At 47.1% G+C, this 23,582-nt stretch overlaps 1 protein-coding gene across 1 annotated transcript; it reads right to left on the bottom strand.

Moving 5' to 3' along the window:
* LOC142928931 (uncharacterized) lies at positions 1-23,460 on the bottom strand. Its single transcript, XM_076069527.1, has 7 exons — positions 21,903-23,460; positions 20,946-21,065; positions 14,477-14,563; positions 6,664-6,775; positions 5,762-6,036; positions 5,045-5,132; positions 1-4,000 (listed from the first exon to the last, which is right to left on the bottom strand). Exons 2-7 carry the CDS (start codon positions 21,063-21,065, stop codon positions 3,831-3,833), a joined length of 852 nt encoding a protein of 283 aa, XP_075925642.1. The 5' UTR covers positions 21,903-23,460; the 3' UTR covers positions 1-3,830.
* Between the last annotated feature and the right edge of the window lie 122 nt (positions 23,461-23,582).

Raw genomic sequence — 23,582 nt, 5'->3', positions numbered from 1 at the left:
TTAACATATGTATTTATTTTTTCAACACAATGAATGCACAACCCAATCATACTTACAAATTATACATTAACCATATCGATGAATTAATGTGTCTATTTTGAACATTAATAACTGTTAAAAACTCACTTAGATTTTGTTAAACGATATATTAAGTTTAGAAGACATTTTTTCATTCCTAATCAATAAACCAAAATTGATATTAGAATTACACAAGTTAATTGAAATGCAATCATTTTATTTGCATATCATTTCATATTATTTGCATCTCATTTGCTTTAACATTTTTTTCCTGCAGTGAATAGACCATGACAGTTATTGAAATTAGCATCTTATTTTCTTCACATTTGCATATTATGTTACAGGGAGGGGGGGGGAGATGTTAATACAACTAATACTGTCATCTTGACAAAATGGACGTCATTAATTTGAATCCAGATATGATCAATAGAGCTAATGCCAAAAAAAGGCCCCGCTAAGGACCAGATGTCCACCAGAGGAGGCCTTTAAAGGACTTCCAAGACCTAAACGTAACTTGTTAGGAGGGAAAATAACATCGCCACCACACACAATAGGGCTACTCACAAAATGACACAGCAGGAGAGAAACTTGAGGAATGGTCATCGGCACAAGACACATTCTTTATATACAACCCTAAACAGCTGGGCACATTTCACTCAGCCCGATGGAAAGTGGGCTCTAACCCAGACTTATGCTTCATCTCAAAGGACAAAAAATGGACGGCCACTAATTACATTGCAAACAATTAGAGGCAATTTTCCAAAGAGCCAACGCAAATAGGCAGTAACGCACATTGGAGGACTGATACTGGACATAATATCAAAAACAAGGCCACCTTGAAACATTCAGAAGGCCAACTGGCCTGGCAACGAAAAATAAACTGAAGCCCAATCGAAAAACCTGAAGCCAAAGCCTGAAGCAATTAATTCAGCAACATTCTGACATCTGCCATAAAAACTATATCTTGAGGGGTATCTAAAAACATGTCACATTGGCAACCAGACACATAACTCTGAAAATGATTCGTTAGTACTAGTATACCAAGGACACTCCACTGTTTGGAGTCCGTGAACTTTGCACAAAGAAAACATTGGGAAGATGTCACTGCAGATTTGGACATCACTTACTCCGGCTATCAAGCCTGGCAGCTCCACTGCAACCTAGGTGCCTCAAAAACAACAGAGCACAGACCTCAGACAACTACAGAAAATGCTGTCGCTTCCCATATGCCGACCTTCTCATAACCAATGTACAAGCTCACCAAACAAGTTGTCTGAAAACAATTCACCATCACCTAAAGTCAACTACCGCAGACACTACTGTGTCCTGAGTTCCTAAAGAACATGAGATTATATGGACAATGGCTTGCAAAGCTCTTCAACGTCATACACAGGCCAGGCAAACCCCCGAGGGCATGGAAGCAATGTAAAGTCATTGCCATTCTAAACCCAGAAATACTCACCCACACAGCTACAGGCCAATATCGCTCTTGTGCTCCACCTCCAAGCTGACTTTTACCCATTATCGACTCCCAACTGTCTCGAAAAGAAGCCATATTCAAACTGGCCATAGCTGCTGTAAAAAAAAATGTTGCCTTCACCACCCTTATATGAGCTAGTTCCAGCATCAACAGAAAACCAGCGCAGCAATGATTGACTGCTCTGCTGCTTATGACACAGTTTGGCATCATGACCTGCTGTTAAAGTGGGCCAAAATCATCAGATCACATTCTACTGTACACCTAATCAACACGATCATCCCCAGCAACCATACTTTCAGGGTACATCTCACTGGTAAACACAGCCGCAAGCGAATTATAAATGGCTTCGCGCAAGGTTCGATAGTAGCACCATCATTATTAACATGTGACCTGCCACACACTTCGTCTCACAAGTTTATATATGCAGACGACATAGTCCTTGCTTGCACAGGGCACAAACCTCGAGAATATTGCCAATACTTGAACAGAATTGGAATCTGTATTTATCCTCGAGTTATCCGATGAGCTATGAAGCTCTTTTTGAGAGATGTCCAGTAGGGGCAGTTCAGAAAGTTACAACAAATAATACAAAAAACGATAGAGGTGCAAAGTATAGGAATAGCTGATCTAATCTTATTGGAAGCATATTTCCATCACCACAGGCTCCAACAATATCCCTCTGAAACCACAAGCACTTTCCACCTCAACAATCATACAGCAAATTCCACCCTTGATGTGCAAATAACCCTGAGCGCAAAAAAACTATTCTGCAAATAACCCTGAGCGCTATGACCCCATTCCAAGTTATATAGCAGTTATCATGGATATATGCCTGATCTTCAAGTCCCACAAAAGACACATCTCTTAAAAAAATCAAGAATCATCCTGCTCCAGAAACTTTACATCAGTGGCAGAGTACTGTGCTCCAGCCTGGTTGGGGAGCTCGTACACAAAACTGCTAGATGCACAATTAAATATCGTTATGCGCATCATAACCCAAACACTTAAACTGACACCAATCCCTTGGCTCCCGGTTCTGGCAAACATCCCGCACCTACGATTACCACAACTGGTTACATACAATGCGAAAGAAGTTCAATATACATACATACATTCTGCCACCGCATATCCGCAGAGGTAGTTTGCACATTTTCTTGCCAACAACACCCTAAGCATCAACCAAGACCCAAAAATGTACCTCGCTACCACTCAAGTTCCGATCCGCCTTCTGGGATCATACTGTTACTATCCTAGAATCTCACCTATTTCTGGAATAATGCTGGTGAACAGAGTGGAAAGTGGCTGTCCAGAATAAACACCTCACTTGAGACCCAAACATCATACTTCCGGGCCTTGACATTCCTCAAAGTCACCTGTGTACCATCAATTTCATCAACAGATCAATTTACACATCTCCTTGACAGTGTGATTGTGGCCATGCAACTACCATTATGGACAATATAGTAAACCCTTGTAGTCTGCACACAAACTCTTTCCTGAACCCCTCCTGTGGCCAATGGACTTCAATATTGTCATTTAGCTCCTGAACATATTCGCAAGAAAAAATTATAGGACAAAAATAGCATCTTGTTTGCTTAAACATTTCATCCAGCAGTGGATAGACCATGATGATGAAACAAGCATCTCATTTGCATATAATTTGCGCATACGTTGTACATCATATACAAATCATTTACATATATACTATGCTGTGAATTACATTTGCATATAATTTCTATATCATTTGCAGATTTTGGTTAAACTTTTAATTCAGCAGTGTCTAGACCATGCTCAATGTGGTGACGAGCCTAAACATTTTATTTGCTTCTAGATTTGAAGCTTGCGTGACTGCAAGGATCCATACTCTTTGGTTCTATTCGGTAAAGTCACGTAGGTAAAAAATAAAACAACAAAAATCACGACGTTTTGGCCACAACACAAGTGGCCTTCATCAGGTGAAGGGACCGTGCTGTCACGAAGACAGCATAGGAATTAAGAAAGTCAAGCCAGGTCGCGTCCTTTAAGCTGTGTGGGAGAAAACCAAACGCTTTGACAAAGGAATTAGCATAAAGTGCTGATAGAGCACCTAACATGGCAGGGAGGGGAGTTTACGAACGTTGTTTTGAAGGGAAATAAGCTGCTGTGAAAGTTTGGTATATCACTACTTTGTTTGCTCTTGACTTAAAGCTTCCGTGACTGCAGGAATTCATATACTTTGGGTCTTTCTGAAAAGTCACGTAGACAGGTTAAAAATTTATATTATTTATTATTTGTATTAAAATTTTACCTATCTACGTGACTTTACCGAAAGACCCAAAGAATATTTGATTTGCTAGTTGCCGAGCTGTTGCCCGTGCCCCTTTCCCTGGGCCTCTTCATCGCGGAGGCTGAGGTCAGGCACAAACTCCTCCCCTTCTGCTCCAAGCCCCACCTGCTCTATGCCAAGCTCCACCTCTTCCGGCCCAAGCCCCACCCCTTGTGGTCCAGACGCTGCCCCTTTTGCTGTGGGTATAAATGTGCAAAGTTAGTACGTGTATAGTATGTGTAATGGTAGTAGTTATTGTACAGTAATAGTTCATCGTCAGTTCATGTCCATCATACCAACTGATGTCAATGATGCCCATCTTGTGGGCACAGGCCCATCACGGTCAGTGTTGGTGATCATATCATCAGCTGTGTATGGCTAAATAGTTGTGAGAAAGTAATTAGTGGTTATCAACAACATTTTGATGCGCAGTTTTTGCTCACTCACGAAATGAAAACGACTTATAGGCGCTAGCAACCACAGCAGCCAGGTGGTGAGCCAGCGATATTCACACTTTTCCAAGCCCTGCTATTCTCAATATAACAGGTCCCTGCAGGGTGGGCTGGTAGGACAAGTCTCTGCGCTGTCTATTGCTGATTTTACACCCAACAGCACGAGATTTCACTTCGTTAAAGTATTGAAAGGGGACGGACGGACGGACACATTAATCTATTGCAGGCTGGTACACTCAGTTTACAACTTCGTTCCTACCAGTATGAAGGTGTTATCGGCTGATTAATGAGTACAGTATTGTACATAAGGGAGGTATCGGGCGCACCCAGGTAAAACTCACGTTCGTAGGAGCAATACTGTACTGTCAAATACTACAGACTGAACAGGTAAAGTCCATATTTTGCTGTACTGTACTGCATTATCCTAGCAAGCCTCGACGCCTCCAGGAAAGACTCACAGTTGTGTGATTATTATTTGGTTCTTTCGGTAAAGTCACGTAGATAGAAAAAAAAAATATCCAAAAACTCACGACGTTTCGATCACAACATCCTGATAACGATCGCTTGTGTTGTGATCGAAACGTCGTGAGTTTTTATTTATTTTATTTTGTATTTTTATTTTATTTTCAATCTACGTGATTTTACCGAAAGAACCAAAGAAAATGAATTCCTGCAGTCACAAAAGTTTTAAGTCAAAGTTGTGTGGTTCACCACCACCCGGCGAGTGTTACTGAAAGTATTCGTATAGTGGAAGGTGTAGTGGTTGTAACTGATTAGTCGTGTGCTTACAGCTGTTGTTGCTGCTGTCCGGATAATTGGTCACGTGACCACGACTGCTGTCCCCCCCGTAGAGGGGGCGAGCGGGATGACCACCACCCTGGTGAAAGAGGAATACAGAGTACGGCACAGTAGTTGAGAAAGGGGGAGGGGTTGTGTGGTTTTGGGAGGGGATCTGGCGGGAGAAGAGGGGTAAAGGAGGATTGTTGGTTTGTGGTTGTTGCGGTTGTATTGTGATTCTAGTATTCTTGGGTCTTTCGGTAAAGTCACGTAAATAGGTTCAAAGAAAATAACAAAAACAATTACGACGTTTCAATCGCAACACAAGCAATTGTCAGGAGATAAAAGAGCGGGAAAGCTGCTGAGGCAGGCTGTTTTAAAGATTTGAAATGGGTGTAGCCCAAGGGTCATAACCGAAGTGCGCGGGGAGGTAGCTCTCTGATCTTACATTTACATGTAAATTTCTCTCTTTGACATCACTAGCCCCGCCCACTTCGTTTATGACTCTTGGGCTACACCCATTTCAAACCGTTAAAACAGCCTGCCTCCGCAGCTTTCCCACTCTTTTTTCTCCTGATGACGATTATGTGGTGCGATGGAAAAGTCAAAGTCTTTTGTTATTTTTTTTAACCAATCTACGTGACTATACCGAAAGACCCAAGAATATCAATTCCTGCAGTCACGAAAGCTTTAAGTTGTGATTCTAGTGTTTCATGTTATTTTATTTACCTGCCAGAATCCGCCCTCTGACGTCGCAAGGAAAGGGGGCGGGGTAATCTCCCTCGTTGGCCCCGCCCCCACCACAGAGCCTGAGCCAATCACGGAGCCAGAAACCAGTCCAAGCCCAGTCCCCGCCGCATGACTGTAGAAGTGGCTCACGAGGCGAGGCAGGAACTGCTGTTGGTCCCCTTGACATCCCCCCCCGTAGTAGGTCCCACCCTCGGCGAAAAGGTCACGACCCCCAGGAACCGGTGCATTATGGGAAAGCGAAGCCATTGGGAAATCTGGTGGGAAGGGTGGTAGTGATGTCACAGAGGGCCTGTCATATCGGCCGATGTGGTTTCGTATACAGATGAATTGCAGGAGCACAAGCCAAAGGACTAAAACGCCCATCGGGAAGTATGTACCACTTAAAGAGTGTAGTAAGACGTTTCTTACATTGAGCAAAGTTATGACAGACATTGGGAGCAAATTACAAAGTGCCTAAAATGCCAATGACCAATAAACACGCGGTACAAACACCACACTGCAATTTACATCATTTGTCTTTTTGTTCCCCTCGCACTGCTCCACTTTTATGATGGTGATACCTATGGTTATTTCCCCCCAAATTATTACAAAAACCTTTCTTAATTCAATATTGCTGTTGGGTACAAAACGGTCGTGTCAGTAGGTGCATAATGTCTATGCCAGGCTCAAAATGGCCGTTTTATTGTGCTCGTAATTGCTGTCACTGGGTCCATAATGGCTATGTCATTTGGGTGCAATGTGGTCGTGTCAGTGGAACTAAAATGGGCGTATTGATATGTTCATAATGGACTGTGTCAGGTTCATAATGACGAGTTATTGGGTTCATCAAGGCCGTGTCGCTGGGATTCTGATGACATCACTATGGTGCCATCACGACGAACCTGACTGGGTGACGGCCGCCATGTTGTGGCCAAGCGCACCGGGTGAGGCCTGCCTCGCCTGGACCCGAAGGCCCAGTTCCTCCTCTTGAGCCTGTTGTCTCCTGAGAGCCACCTATAGAAATATATACAGTATATTGCAGTCATAGCGGTCTTATTTATTAGAAATAATGGAAGTCCATAGATATAAATGTATTTATATAAATTAAAATGTATGTTTAACACAATATATACATTCATAGATACATAGTGATAAAGTATGAAGACATCAGCTTAATAAAGATACTGTACATGGATATAAATTGATTCACAGAGATACTGTACAAATCCCAACACATTCATCAATAACTCGCCCTTAAAAGGCAAAATATATCAATTATGTAATAGGTGATGTGTTTGGACAATGGATCTGCTTAGCACAGTATCACCAGATTATGGATATTGTACATCCATCGAGATATAGTACATCCATCAGGGTACAACATTGATAATAGGCATTGATATATAATCAGAGCGATAACAAATTATGCATAGAGATTCATATAAATGATTAATACAAATCCAGAGGTAGAGATTAACGATTGATTGCGAGTGATAACAAATATTTGAGATACAGGATGACAGAGATAAGAAATGATTAATAGAAATACCTAAAATCATTCACAGAGATAAAAAATATAAACTTATAGCAATTCATAGATAATTTATTAATAGATACAGCTATTCATGGAGAAAAAAGATAAATTATTGACATTCATAGAGGCTCAGATTTATAGAAATACATTGCATTAACAAAGATCATTTAATGGTATTCGAAATTATTAAGATAATGATATAGATCCGTAGAGATAGTGAGATACATAGAGATGTATAGACATACATAGAAATGCACAGATAACCATTAGTGGACGAACAGATTCATAGAGATAGATATATACATTTAAATCGATCTTATTTTATACATTTAAAGAGCGTCTTCACTCGTTGCATTAATAGAGATTCATACACATACAGTGAGGGAAAAAAGTATTTGATCCCCTGCTGATTTTGTACGTTTGCCCACTGACAAATAAATTATCAGTCTATAATTTTAATGGTAGGTTTATTTGAACAGTGAGAGACAGAATAACAACAACAAAATCCAGAAAAACGCATGTCAAAAATGTTATAAATTGATTTGCATTTAATGAGGGAAATAAGTATTTGACTCCCTCTCAATCAGAAAGATTTCTGGCTCCCAGGTGTCTTTTATACAGGTAACGAACTGAGATTAGGAGCACACTCTTAAAGGGAGTGCTCCTAATCTCAGCTTGTTACCTGTATAAAAGGCTACCTGTCCACAGAAGCAATCAATCAATCAGATTCCAAACTCTCCACCATGGCCAAGACCAAAGAGCTCTCCAAGGATGTCAGGGACAAGATTGTAGACCTACACAAGGCTGGAATGGGCTACAAGACTATTGCCAAGCAGCTTGGTGAGAAGGTGACAACAGTTGGTGCGATTGTTCGCAAATGGAAGAAACACAAAAGAACTGTCAATCTCCCTCGGCCTGGGACCCCATGCAAGATCCACCTCGTGGAGTTCCAATGATCATGAGAACGGTGAGGAATCAGCCCAGAACTACACGGGAGGATCTTGTCAATGATTTCAAGGCAGCTGGGACCATAGTCACCAAGAAAACAATTGGTAACACTACGCCGTGAAGGACTGAAATCCTGCAGCGCCCGCAAGGCCCCCCTGCTCAAGAAAGCACATATACATGCCTGTCTGAAGTTTGCATTGTAATGAGGGAAATAAGTATTTGACCCCTCTACAAAACATGACTTAGTACTTGGTGGCAAAACCCTTGTTGGCAATCACAGAGGTCAGACGTTTCTTGTAGTTGGCCACCAGGTTTGCACACATCTCAGGAGGGATTTTGTCCCACTCCTCTTTGCAGATCTTCCCCAAGTCATTAAGGTTTCGAGGCTGACGTTTGGCAACTCGAACCTTCAGCTCCCTCCACAGATTTTCTATGGGATTAAGGTCTGGAGACTGGCTAGGCCACGCCAGGACCTTTGATGTGCTTTTTCTTGAGCCACTCCTTTGTTGCCTTGGCCGTGTGTTTTGGATCATTGTCATGATGGAATACCCATCCACGACCCATTTTCAATGCCCTGGCTGAGGGAAGGAGGTTCTCACCCAAAATTGGACGGTACATGGCCCCGTCCATCGTCCCTTTGATGCGATGAAGTTGTCCTGTCCCCTTAACAGAAAAACACCCCCAAAGCATAATGTTTCCACCTCCATGTTTGACGGTGGGGATGGTGTTCTTGGGGTCATAGGCAGCATTCCTCCTCCAAACACGGCGTGTTGAGTTGATGCCAAAGAGCTCCATTTTGGTCTCATCTGACCACAATACTTTCACCCAGTTGTCCTCTGAATCATTCAGATGTTCATTGGCAAACTTCAGACGGGCATGTATATGTGCTTTCTTGAGCAGGGGGGCTTTGCGGGCGCTGCAGGATTTCAGTCCTTCACGGCGTAGTGTGTTACCAATTGTTTTCTTGGTGACTATGGTCCCAGCTGCCTTGAGATCATTGACAAGATCCTCCCGTGTAGTTCTGGGCTGATTCCTCACCGTTCTCATGATCATTGCAACTCCACGAGGTGAGATCTTGCATGGGGTCCCAGGCCGAGGGAGATTGACAGTTCTTTTGTGTTTCTTCCATTTGTGAATAATCGCACCAACTGTTGTCACCTTCTCACCAAGCTGCTTGGCAATAGTCTTGTAGCCCATTCCAGCCTTGTGTAAGTCTACAATCTTGTCCCTGACATCCTTGGAGAGCTCTTTGGTCTTGGTCATGGTGGAGAGTTTGGAATCTGATTGATTGATTGCTTCTGTGGACAGGTGCCTTTTATACAGGTAGCAAGCTGAGATTAGGAGCACTCCCTTTAAGAGTGTGCTCCTAATCTCAGTTCGTTACCTGTATAAAAGACACCTGGGAGCCAGAAATCTTTCTGATTGGGAGGGAGTCAAATACTTATTTCCCTCATTAAAATGCAAATCAATTTATAACATTTTTGACATGCGTTTTTCTGGATTTTTTTGTTGTTTTTCTGTCTCTCACTGTTCAAATAAACCTACCATTGAAATTATAGACTGATCATTTCTTTGTCAGTGGGCAAACGTACAAAATCAGCAGGGGATCAAATACTTTTTTTCCCTCACTGTACATATGTATGTACTATGTTGAACTTCTTGTGCGCCGTACGTGGCTAATCAGAGGTGCGGGCAAATGAATCTGGAGGTGCGGGGGAATGATAGATGCATTTAAATAAGTGATTAATAGAGATTAATAGACAATTATTAAAATTGATTCATAGATGTGAACAGAGATAAGACATAATATATATTATTTGGGTCTTTCAGCAAAGTCACGTAGATAGGTACAAATTAATACAAAATAAATATAAAATAAGCAAAAAACTACGACGTTTCGTTCACAGCACAAGCGATCGTCATCAGGAGGAAAGAGGGGAAAGCTGCTGAATGCATACTGTTTTATAGGGTGTAGTCCCAGGGTCATAAATGAAGTGGGGCTAGTGATGTTAATGTGAGAAATTAGCATGTCTATGTAAGATCGCAGAGCCACCGCGACATAGAGGTCGACGTCCGGAGGTGGCCACGTTGGCACGAGAAATTTAACCTGTTAATGTGAAGTACATAAAGTGTACCCCCCAATTATGCAGGAGATGGCGCTCGCTTATTACATCACCCCCCCCCCCCACCGTGGTGAAAAAATCTAGCCGTCCTGGCTGAGCAAGGAATATCAAGTAATATGGAGTGCCAGAAAAGGTCAACATGCGAACAACAAGAACAAGGGGACGGAAAACAGGGACCCGACACGCAAGTAAGCAGACATGAGTTCCTTAGGAGAAATGCAACGTCTTGGAACGTGTCCGTGTACACGGGCCATCCGCCTGAGCCGGAATCGACGCAAAGGCTCCGGCAGCCGGCAGCAGCGGGTCAGGAGGGGGCGGCAAGGCTCGGTCCAACGCAGGTGGGCATGGCAGAACAGGGTCGTCCGCCGGTCCTGAAGCCTCACTCATGGGCGCTATGGGCGGTAAAGACAACTTCGGAGGATCACCTTGCACAGGGGCCGCAGGTTGGTTGGACACATCAGGCACCAGGAGACCGATTGCTGGAGATGATGATGACCCAACGGGAACAACAAACGGTTTCATCCGCGACGGGTGAACGAACCAACGATGGCGGCCGTGACAGATACGAACACACTGCGGACGCAAAACTTCCACAATTTTTACAGGGCCCTGCCATGGTCTGTGGAGCTTGGGCAAGGTGCCAATGGGCACTTGTGGGCAGTGAAGCCATGCCTTATCACCAACAGACCATAGCATGTCACCCTTGGACCTCCGAGCAAAACGTTCATTGCGCGCCTGGGTCCTGGAGGTATTCAATTTGGCGGCTTCCCGTGCCTCAGAAACCCATCGAAGGGACTCCTGGACATGCTCAGGAAGAGTTGTTTTTAGCGGCATGACTGGGAAGCCCAATTGGACATCCACCAGCGGCATGTTCTCCCTTCCATACATGAGGAAAAACGGCGAGTACCCCGTGGATGCATGTGGCGCCATCCGGTATGCAGAGAGTATGCTAGGTATCTGCAAATCCCAGTTGACCATGCCTTTCATTGACCGTTTGGCACAGCATGGCGGACTGGGTACGATTCAGTCGCTCAACTATACCATCTGTCTGAGGATGGTAGGGAGACGTACTAATCTTCCTGGTCCCCAAGGCATCGTAAACGTCACGCAACAACTTGGAAGAAAAGTTTCTACCCTGATCGGTGAGTAACTTTTCCGGCGCCCCTCTATCCATCATGTATCCGTTCACGAAAGCGTCCACAATGGACAAAGCCGATTGATCTGGCAGGGGCCAAGCCACAGGCCAACGAAAAAAATATTCGACGCCCACGAGAAGAAATTTGTTCCCACGAGGTGTAACAGGAAATGGACCTAACACATCGAGGACAACCAACTCATTGATGCGCGTGACCGAAATGGATTGCAAGGGCGGAAAGTAACGTTGCCGGGGCGATTTCCTCCTGTCACAATCGGAGCATGATCGGAGTGCACAAGTGACGTCTGACGTCATACCAGGCCAAGAATAATCCCTCTGCAGGGTGAGCAACGTTTTCTGGACACCAAGATGGAAAAGGTGCTCAATATGTAACGTACGAATCAACCCCGCACGGAGAGACTCCAGCACAACCAGCCGAAGCCGGCCAGACATCTCGTCCTGCCACATCAATTAGCTCTCGTGAACCAGGAATCGACCCTCCTTGACTGGATTCAAATCACCCGCGGTCGGCATGGGCCGTCGCCGCAAGGAAGTCAAGGAGTCGTCCGATAATTGTTCGCGGAACCATACTGAACGTGGAAGGTGCAATACGCAGTCGGCAGGCGGAACCCCCGTTTCGTCCAGGGGTGTCTCAACTGCGGACATGACAGATCGACGAGACACGTTGTGAGGAGTACAGCGGTTCTTACCGGAGCTGCAAGCACAGCGAGGTGCGTGTGACAACCACGACAACGCGTCATCATTGGCGTGACGGGCACCCTTCTGGTAAGTGATATCGAATGTGAATTCTTGCAAGCCCTCAAGCCAGCGTGCCAACTGGCCGCCAGGCTACTCAATCTTTAATGAATACTGGCGAGCTGCGTGGTCAGTGCGGATAACGAATCTCCTTCCATATAAGTAGGGTAGGGCCTTAACAGTCGGACAAAATGAACGATTGCCAGCAACTCTCATTGTGTAACACAGTAACGGGTTTCTGCCGGCGAGAGCACCCGACAACCGTAGGCGATAACGCGTTCGACGCCTCCCTTCATCTGCGACAGGACTGCTCTGATACCGGTGTCACTTGCGTCGGTGATGAAAAATCAGGATAGTCGAGAGTAGGCGCGTCGGACAACCAATCGCGCAGGGTATTGAACGCTGCCTTCTCCTCCGGTCCCCAGTGGAACCGCTGATTTTTAGCTGTGAGGGCATGCAATGGTTTGGCGATAGAAGCGAACTGCACTCCAGTCACCCCCAGCGGCCACAAACTCTCGAATTTGGGGCATGCGTCGAACCCGATTGGCCCTCTCCTTCGCAGCGGGTGTCGCGATGTTCGGCAACCCGCCGCGCGGTAGCGTCAAAATGGCAGCGGGCCCACCGCTCACCGCCGCGATGTCCAAAATGGCGGTCGGGAGACGCGTGGTCGCCGAGGACTGCGAAATGGCGGCCGTCTCCACCCTGCCTGGGATGGCAACTGTTTCAGACAAAGGGGGACCCTCCAAGGCGCCATCGCCGGCCCTCTGCTCGTCCGCCCCCGGACGGTCCACCACCAGACCTCGTCCAGCGGCGATCGGCATCACGAAAGCGACGAAGTAGAGGAGCGCTGTCGTCAAAGCGCTCATCTGTGTCTCCACCCTCTGCCACGGGTCGTCGGGGCGAAGCTGATGTGGAAGCTCCGCCGCGCCGTCTGCCGCAGGTGCGACATCCGTACCCGCCATGGGCTCCATAACCGGGACCATGGGAACCGGGGTCGGCAGGAGCTGCGTCGTCGCCTCTTCGTCGTCGGAGGAGGAGGACACCGTAGATGGATTCTTCTTTTTCTGGTGCTTGGACATCGTGTCTTCCAGAAAAAGTCCACTATCTGACACCACTGTAATAAGTGGCTCCGACATGGCAGAACTTTATTTATTTATTAAATGATCTTCACAGCCACAACTCCTTTCGTTACGCGGATGCTGTCGTTTCTTTCTTGGTGTGACTGCGCTGCCCTGCGCCACGTGGTGCTCACCCCGCTCTCCACCGCACCGCTGGCTGGCGGCGCGCTTGGAAGCGGATGAGCGGCTGGCGGTCGAGCCGCCACGTGGCTGGTGGAGATGGCGGGGCAGCGGCGACGGGGAGCTCCTCTTCGATCTTCAACCTCCGACCTTGAATCTTCCGCTACTCCCTGCTTATATTCCCTTTTCCGAGGCTAAGCCCCGCCTCTGGCCACGCCCCTCTAGGAACCTTCGAGAACATTTCAAAGGCTTCCATGTTAGCTCCGCCCATTAACTTTTCCCCCAGATAGAACCCCACTACTGCTAAGGCCTGGACTGTCTGACAGTATATAAAGTGTAACTCCCGAATTATGCAGAAGATGGCGCTCGCTTATTACACATGTACATAAATATACCATAATCAACATCCATATATGTATAAGGAGATATATTTAAGATATATTTAGATGTTTAGAAACATGTATTTAGATGATAGTATTTAGATAGATGATAGTATTTAGACAATTTTGTTGCTATCAATTTCCACATAATAAGCCACTTTGTTTAGTTTTCATTTGAGGCCAGGTCCCTTCTAAAATAAGCAAATATGGCCTTTATCTGGTAAGATAAAATAAAGAGTTTTATTTGCATATTTTTAAGTTACTTGTTTACCTTTCCTATACATCGCACTCCTATGGTGTTTTTGTATTGTTTGTTGTTGGAATGTTCTGACCCGTCACTACTGGATATCTGTGAAAAATAGCTTTATAGGTCATCGGATTCCTCCAGGAAATATTTTGATTCTGTTTAGAGCTCATGTATCGATAATATATTATTAATAGAGAAACAACTCATAGAGACTCTTCACTTCTACTCGGACACATTAATAGAGATAAACAGACACGCACAGATATTCATAGATACATTCATGAAGATCCATATACACACACATATACATTCGTAGAGATCCACAGAAAGACTGATAGAGACGCATATAATGACCTGTGCAGCCATGATTCTCTGTCTGGCTGCGATGAGGGTGCACTTCTGGCAAGAGCAATCTCTCCACATGCAGAAGCGCTTGTGTCCCTAATAAAATAAGCAATAACATCAACAATATCACTAATAGTAGCAACATCATAAGCAGCAACATCACCAATAAGAGCAACATAATCACCAATCATAGCAACATCAGCAATATCAATATCGCAATCATACAAAAACACTAGCTGATAACAGAGACATATCTACATCATCATTAGTAGTGTAGAGGATGTCTCACCCATCCTTGCACACTCGGACCACACACATCAATCACGCATACAGGGGATGCACCAGGGAAGGGTTGGAGGTCAGGGGTCACTCACGTCACGCACACATGACACGCTCGGGTGGGGAATAGAGATTGGGGTTTGAGCACTGATGTGCACGACTCGCAATCCGATGGGTTAGTGGTTGACATTGATTGGATTGATGCGGAGAGCGGATCGAGAAAGAGAAGACACTCTCAGCACCCCGGACGAGCACTGCTCAGAAACGGACCCACCAAGTTGGGATTCGTCCACCGACTCATCGACAGGGTCCGAGGCAGCCGTCCGACCGACATGGGCGCCTTCCTCCACCAACCTGGTGGGGCAGACTCGCCGCCGCAGCAGACCATCATCCAGAGATCAGAGGATGGATCAGGTGCTTGAAGCAGTAACAGTGCTGCTTCGCCGGCTGGGGTCTGATGGGGGACAACCCGGGGGCACCGCAGCAGCCAGCGGCGGACAAACCACTACTGACACCAACGACAGTGCTTCCCGCGCAGGATCAGGAGCAAGCCCTATCTCATCCTCCGTGCCCCTGCCGACAGCAGCAACAGGAGACTGGGAGCATGCAGGTCACAGCGGACGGCAGAGCAAGGGGCAACAGAACAAACCGGGACCAGAAAACCAGGTGTGCCCCAAACAAGCATGACCCAGGAAATGCGGACGGGGATGCAGCTGCCAGTTGGGCGTGATTGAGAAATTCGCGTCCAAAACTGGGGATTGGCACGACTTCATTCGCCGTTTTGAAGTGGACAGGCCCTGGCAGCCAATCCTGGCCGCAAAAAGGGGATCCCCACAGGCAGTAGATAAGGAGATGGCGGAGATGTTTGACCCCCATCCGGGGCTCAGCAAAATTTTCTGAATTGGTAGCAGGACGCGTCTGAATCGCTCCTAGTCTTTAGGGCCTAACTGCTGTTGCTGGCAGAAGCCACATTTCCGCAGCTCGACAAGCCGGCCCTGGACTCGCTGGTGGCAGAGCATCTCCTTACCATGGTATTAAAGGCAGGGGTGGTACTGCCGTTGGTGGGGGAAGAAGCCCGCATAACGCTTTGGGTCGCATGGCATCTCCAGGCCTATGAGGAGATGGTGGGACCCACGTGGATTGTGGCATGCGTCGCTGAACATCTCGACGACGATGCAGAACCCCGAGCAATCGAGACGCCAGAGCCACCAAGGGAGCACGCACATCCGGCAGAGGTTTATCGGAGAGAGGTGGTGGCCACCTTGCGATGACTCCCGAGGATGCTTCGAGAAGCAGAGCGGCGAGCATGACACTGGGCACCTCAGTAGGTGGAAGCAACGCTCCCAGGTAGGGGCGAAGTCATCTGCCATCACTGCGGTCACGAGGGCCACATCGTTCGCGGATGCCGCAGCAGGATGGTGGCAGACGGGATGACCAGCTAGGATCGCCGGGCTTCACCAGCAGCCGCCTAAACTCAGGCGAGTGCGCACACCTCAGACACCTGGCCAGAACCATCCATCCCATATTCACCCCTTCACGCATCTCATTCGTTGGGAGGCATGTCACTAGTTCCCATAGCCGGTCTGGCCCCCTGGCCAGACACAGTCACTAAGTGGTGTCGTCTAGCGAGAAGGGTAGTGGCGGCTATGGCCGTGGCATCAGTGTTGGTAGGTTCAGTCGCAGGGGTTAGCGTGCACGTGTTGGTCGACCCGGGTGTGTCAGCCACCATCATATCCCTGTGCATCTTTGTTGCCAGAGGGACAGCATCATCAGTAGCCAGTTCAGGCGAGGTATATAGCCACAAATGGGGAAAGTATGGGGATCGTAGGGCAAATGGTAGTGCCGGTCCACATCGGGGAGCTGGAGACATGGGGACTGGTACTGGTCTCCAGCATGCTCACGGTTCCCTGTTTGCTGGGTATGGATTTTCTGAGTCGCATACCCCTGTGCCTGACAGAAGGCTGTATAGAAACTCTGTCAGGGGTCGGTTGTATTTTTGTGTCCGGGCGGAGGGGGAAAGCAAGTTTCACGGGTTCAGGGGCTTGTGCGAACCACGGTCTTGATCCCGCTGGGTGCTCAGGTCTTGATGCCTTTGTGATATCACACCCCGCTCGTCACTTCCCAGTCGAAGTCGCCGCTCGTAGTGTCCACGGTGCCGTTAGCGGCTGCTCGCCACTGTTTGGCAGCATCTGACACGCTCGTGCACAGCAATCAGACACTTTTTACAAGTTATTAACACGGCTGACACCCCCACAATGGTACAGGAAGGGGCGTTTTTTGCACATGTCAGTCCTATAGGCTCATGTTCCGATGCACAGGGTGTTCATAACGTGGATTTGGGGGAACTGTTGGTCGACGTAGAATGTGTCTTGGGGAAACGAGATCCTGGAGCAGAGCACTTCTGTCAGAGAAGGAGTTGGGAGAGCTTAGGACCTTGTACTACGACTTCGCCGATGTGTTCAGCAAGGGTCCCTATGATGTCATCTGCACTACTCTGATGGAACACCACATTGATATGGGTGATGCGCTACCCATAAGGCAGAACGCCGATAGGATTAGTCCTACAAAAAAAGAGCATGTACAGCGAGCAATGCAGGAGATGTTGGAGGCAGACATTAATTCGCTATGAGTCCGTGGGGGGCACCGGCTGTCCTGGTCAATAAATTGGATGGCACCCTGCGGTTTTGCGTAAACTTCAGATGCCTGAACAAAGTCACCTTGGCGGATGCTTACCTGCTCCCACATATTGATGACTCGTTGGATCCGCTCACAGGGGCTACATTTTTCTCCACCCTAGACCTTTTGACGGGATTTTGGCAGCTACCACTGGATGACGAATCTAGACCAAAAACTGCATTCAAGACGCCCCAAGGTTTTTTTCAATTCAACTGTCTCCCTATGGGTTTGCAGACGGCTCCTGCCACGTTACAACGGTTGATGGAGTTAGTACTTGTGGTGTTACAGTGGGAGTCCTGCCTCATCTATTTAGTCGATGTTATTGTCTTTGATCACATATTCAAGGAACACTGGCACAATTGCGACAGGGCTTTTCGAAAATTCACGACACGAACCTTACATCTAAACCCTCCAATGTCATCTGGTTCAGTCCTCCATTATGTACTTGGGTCACGTCAATGCATTCGGGGTCGCAATGAATCTGGACAAAACGGCGTGCATAGGTGATTGGCCCACTCCCATGTCTGTGACCGTGGTTCACAGATTTGTGAGGTTCATGTCGTACTACTGCCGCTTTGTCGAAAATTTTGCCACCATTGATAAGCCATTCAATGCACTCACGGCAAAGGGATAGACGTTCCCTTAGGGCCAGGAGGAGACCGACGCATTTTGATGCTGTGCCAGCATCTAACAGAAGCACCACCCCTAGCTTACCCCAATTGTTCGCTTCCCTTTGTGTTAGATATGGATGCTAGCGCCATGGGGATCGGGACCATTCTTTCCTAGGTTCAAGAGGTTACGGAAGTCGTGATCGCCTATGGGAGTCGTGTCTTGTCACCAGCCAAACAGCGATATTGTGTTACCCATCGTGAGCTGCTCACCGTTGTCCACTTTGTTAAACAATTTTGCCCCTATCGGTACGGCCACGCGTTTACTGTTCGGACAGATCATGCGGCATTCGAGTATTCGCTTCGCATTGACCAACCGGCGGGTCAGATGGCTCGGTAGCTTGAACGACTGCAGGAATATTCCTACTGATTGGTGCACCGCAAAGGGCTGAGACACACTAATGGCGATGCATTGTCCCGGTTGCCGGCTCCTGTTGCATGCGCCGTGGCGACAGGTCCCCGCACTGTAAGCCTGCAGCTGCGTCGGCGGGGGACTTGAACCAGGCGGGCTCGTCGGCATTAGTTGACTGTGATATAGGGCTGACCTTGGGTGAATGCAGGAACCTGCAGCAGGCAGAAGCTGCCTTAGTGCCACTGTGGTGGGAATTTTTTTCGTTGTTGAATGGCCTGTTGATGCACTGGGATGTGACTGTCGGCCACAGGGTTTTGGAGTCAGCTATGCGCAGACGTTTATGTCCGACAGTTGCTCCATATGGGCAGCCATAAGACGGAAGCAGCACTACGCCTTCGCTAATTTTGGCTGGGCATGTCCGCCGATCTCCATCATTGGGTGGTGGGCTGCTTGGACTGTACGTGCAGGAAGCCTCTGGCTGCCGTGATACGCACCCCCCCTGCAGTCTATAAAAGTCTCTAGTGTTAACGAGCTCGTTGCCCTCGATATATTATGCCCCTTTCCAGCCACTGCTCGGGGTAATAAATACCTACTAGCGGGTATAGAATACTTTACCCACTGGCCCTTCGCATGGAACATTGGTCGATCAGACCGCGGCGTCTATAACCGATGCCTTTGTTAACGGGTATGTGGCTGACAAGGGGGTTTCTGAGCACCTGTTGACAGACCAGGGCGCAACTTCTCCTTCAAGCTTTTGCAAGAGGTGTACGACATGTTAGGGGTCAAGAAGGTGCGAATTTCCCCATACCATTCGCAAACGGATGGTATGGTTTGACGCTTTAACCGCACAATCTTGGGGATGTTATGTCATTTGATGAACGCCTAGCAAATGGACTATTTTTCGCTGCCACATGCATCCACGGGATACTCACCCTTTTTTAATGTAGCGCGGGAGCCGAACCCTCTGATTCAGGCTCAGCTGCAGCCTGTGCAGCGGGCAGGTGATTGGTCGGCTTCGTTTTTCTACTCGCTGGAGTATTTACGCGAGGCTCACGAGAAGGGTTCAGTGGCATCCGCGTTAGCGCAGGCGGCGAACGAACGCTTGCGAGCTAAGTCAGTGATCATGGCCCCCTTTGCGGTTTGCGACCTGGCTTGGTTGCACTGCTCACAGGTGCCGATACGCACTTCAGCGAAACTGCATTGACCGTGGCAAAGCCCGGTCACTGAAGTGCAAATACTTTGACCCCAGTGTGTCTGCATTCAGTTGGGGAAACGTTGGTGGTATGTTCACCCCTCTAGGCCGAAACGCTATGTTGCGGACGAGCCGCCCCCTCACGTATCCTCATGTTCACCGCCTTCATTGTCACTTCGGCCAGGTGGCGAGAGGTTGTCGTGCTCGTAGGTGGCTGCTCGCTCAAGTGACATCCTACTCCTGCTTCCCCTGCAGGGGTACAGATGAATGGCTCGCCAGCTCCGGGTCCATCGGCGGGTGCGGCTGGGGACACAGCACCAACCCTGAGCATTGACCCGTCCACGAGAGGTGGACTGTGCACCCGCTCACATTCACGTCGCCTCGTCGCAGGAGCAAATGAAGATATCCCTGGGACCCTCTTTTGTTCAGTTGTGGTGACAGATCCTGGGAGATATCGGCGAAAGGAATAAATGTGTATCATTTGTCTTCTCGTTTCCCTTTCCCTTCTTTCTTCCCTTGCTCTCTTTATTTGTTGTCCCCTTGGTTTAACGGGTATGTCGGACGCTCGTTGGCATTCGTCGATTGTTTACATTCATTTATTGTTTTTTTAATGCTTTTCAGGATTCATATCATTATGCATGCGTCGGGGTCCTAGCCGTGTTACGTTTTGTTTAGCCAGGGCACGGAGTTATTCGGGCCGGGAACGGCTCTGTCTCAACAGAGGGGGGTGATGTAGATTATGTCTCACCCATCCTTACACACTCGCATCATACAAACACTGTTACCTTCTGCACTCAACATCGCACACGCCACACACATGCACCAGGGAAGGGTCGGAGGTCAGGGGTCACTCACGTCACGCACACACGGCACGCTTACGCGGGGAATAGAGATCGGGGTGAGCACTGACGTGCACGACACGCAATCCGATGGGTGAGTCGTTGTCACTCTGATCGGATTTGTGCGTAGAGCGTATTGGCAAAGCGGGAAATTGGAGAAAGGTGATTGGTGAAGGGGTTTAAAAGGAACTTGAAAACGTGGGAATGGGGTTGGTTTTCATGAGGAGTGTTTCTGTGGTGTACGAGCGGTGACAACGAAATAAAGCAGTTAAAGTACACCAGCCCAAGTCTTCTTTTCAGTAGTACTTTAGTACAATAGTAGGAGCGACACCATCGATATCAATGGCATAGCCCAGCTTCATACCACCATCATCAGTAGTAGTAGTATCAAAAACATCAATATGAATTACAGAACATAGCAATCCTCATTGCAGACTCAACCCTACAAAATCATCAGCGTCAGCCTCGTCACCTTGAGTTCCATCACGTAACCATGGTTACGGCAGCGCGCGCACTTGGGGGCACGTGACTTCCTTACCCCCGCAGCCCCTCCACTCTCCCCCGCACGCGAGGGGCGGGGCTCTGTGGGCATCTGTGGGAGGAGAATCCGAGTTGTGACGGGTTTCTAGTTCATGGTTTATCTAATTATGTATTTATTGTAGCAGTAGTTGAAATAATACATTGTTAAGTTATCATCTGCATTTTTTTACACTTCATTATAATTATTCACGTTTTCCTAGGAACGCATCTTTGTGCAGGAGGCGATATTCCAGTATTTGCTTATGGCATTGTAAACTGGGTTTGGGCGTCAGTTGTTAATAACATTGTTCAATATTTAATGCATTGTTTTGGGCGATTTCATGCTGTATGACGGTTTTATATTGCGAGTAAGCGTCTCGTTAATGAAGCGCAATTTATTCCGAATCAGAATCTTTACTGGAAGAATCCGATGAGCTATGAAGCTCATTTTCATTCCTGATAGCGACTCGGGGACGATACCAAATATTGCGATACTAGGTCATTCAAGAAAAGCGAATATATGGGTAATTTGGGAAAATATATTAATGGAAGGTATTACACACAAACACAGGAGGCTGAGGCGTTGGTGCGTAAAAAAAAGGCCGTTGCCGTCTCCTGGAGCTGTGGGAGCCCCGAGGCGCGAGGGACGACGCAGTCGGCGCAATAGGCAACGCGAGAATTCGTCGAGACGTTCATATTCAACAACCACCCCTGTGATCTTGGATCACGGTCAGAAGTGCGAAATAGTGGAACTGGTTACATCTACTCGAGTCTGTATGAGTCTTCGTGTGTCTAAGAGGCTGTGAATCTCCGTGTTTGCGCGAGTCTGTCGTTTGCGTGAGGCCATGGGGCATCTCTGCGAAGTCTGTGTTTATGCGCGTTAATGTGTATACAGGATACATGTACTCACGTTATTGATGATTGGTTGAAATGGTCGATAAATTAACTCCTGGTCCCACAAATGAAAACATTAAACTCACAAACGCAACACTAGCTACTCAAAGTGTTAAATTTACTCACGATAACTACATCTTAAACCAAATACTTGTATGATCAAATATTTTATCTCAAACGTAAGGTACTTAATTGTACTTTAGTTGACAATTATTGTTAATAACCGTGATACAGTAGCTTTAGCGTGTGTGTGTGTGGAGAGACGACATGGCCATTATGAACCCTCTTTTTCCTTATCTCTCCCCGTGACCGAGAGATGTGTGGGAGGGTTTCTGTGCGAGTGTATGGGTCTCCTTGAGGCTATGGACTTTTGTGAATCTTTGGGTTTGTGTCAGTTTGTCTTTGTGTGTCCCTGTGTTCATCCTGAGGCTCCCATAGTGTTCACCGCTGGTAATGTAAGTGAAAGTAATGGCGATTTTTGGTGAAGTATGGTTAGTGAAGGCACGTATTAATATCCGTGTCTCTGATTAAATTCTTAAGCACTTTCTGGGTCATGTTGTGTGGGAGAGAGCTTTAGCCTGGCTCTGTGAGCCTGGGTGATTAACACTGAACCCTATGGGAGATCTCGTCTAGCTCTTGTGAGCCTATGATTGGTGTGTGCCTCAACCCGTCTCTTTCTATCTGGGTCTCATCTCTCGTCTTGTTTCTCTCATCTCTGTATAATGCGTGTTCAGCAAAGGAAGTTAATTAAATGACTAAACAAGAAATATCTTCATTGTTAACCCTGACTCCCCTACACACACAAATATAAAGACAAAGATGCCCTGTGTCACCCACACAGGCTGCTAGGACGAGTGCTGTTAGTGATTCGCACTTATGAGGGGATGGTTTGACGAGCACCACGCCTGGCCGCCTTTGTCTCCCCAATGCTGATGTTTACATCGCATTTGGTACCCATTTAAGGCTGTGTCGATCTAGGGGAGGTATCCAGGACTACCGGTAGTTCAGATATCCACCGATATTGGCAATGAGTGGGAATTGAACACACACTACACACGAGGCAAGCTTATGTGGTGAAGCAAATCACATCCAAAAATAATAAACACTTAAAATCCTAATTACCAAGTAAAAATTTTCATATTTTACATATCGCATTGTGAATAATACAATGACAAATATGACATTTATCTCCGTCTCTTGTTAACCAATAACTCAATTTCCACCTCACTTCCAACATCCGTGGTGATTACCTGAATCTGAACCTCTACTGGGTCTTCCCTAACTCCCAATGAGTGGTGTGGTGAAGTATAGTTGAACTGGGATGCATTCCAGCAATATATTGTTTATAATGAATGTATAAAAATTAGAGAAATAACTAAAATTGTAGATGACTCACAGATCTGCAAGAAGGAGAGATGGGACAAATAGAGGCATGGCGAGAAAGAAACAAGAGAGACTTGGAGAAAGATAATGAAGAGACACAGGGAATAGGAGACAGGGAGGAGGAATTTCTGTCTTCAGGCCCATGGGCAAATCGGGGTTTGTTGTGGTGAGCATGTCTTCGGCTGGCTGTACATTTCATCGTCCCCTCAGTGGCCCAAGGGCAGCTGGGATTTCTCGCCACACGTGGCAACACTAGTATCAGAACTCGGCAAGCCTCGTGCAGAGTATGAGGATTTTCCTGTCGTGCATGGCG

Source organism: Petromyzon marinus, chromosome 24 (genome assembly GCF_048934315.1).
Source record: "Petromyzon marinus isolate PM22_M1 ecotype Great Lakes invasive population chromosome 24, UKy_Petmar_22M1.pri1.0, whole genome shotgun sequence".
NCBI lineage: Eukaryota > Metazoa > Chordata > Hyperoartia > Petromyzontiformes > Petromyzontidae > Petromyzon > Petromyzon marinus.
Note: the sequence above shows the minus strand (reverse complement) of the source record. Positions and strands in the feature narration are given on the sequence as shown.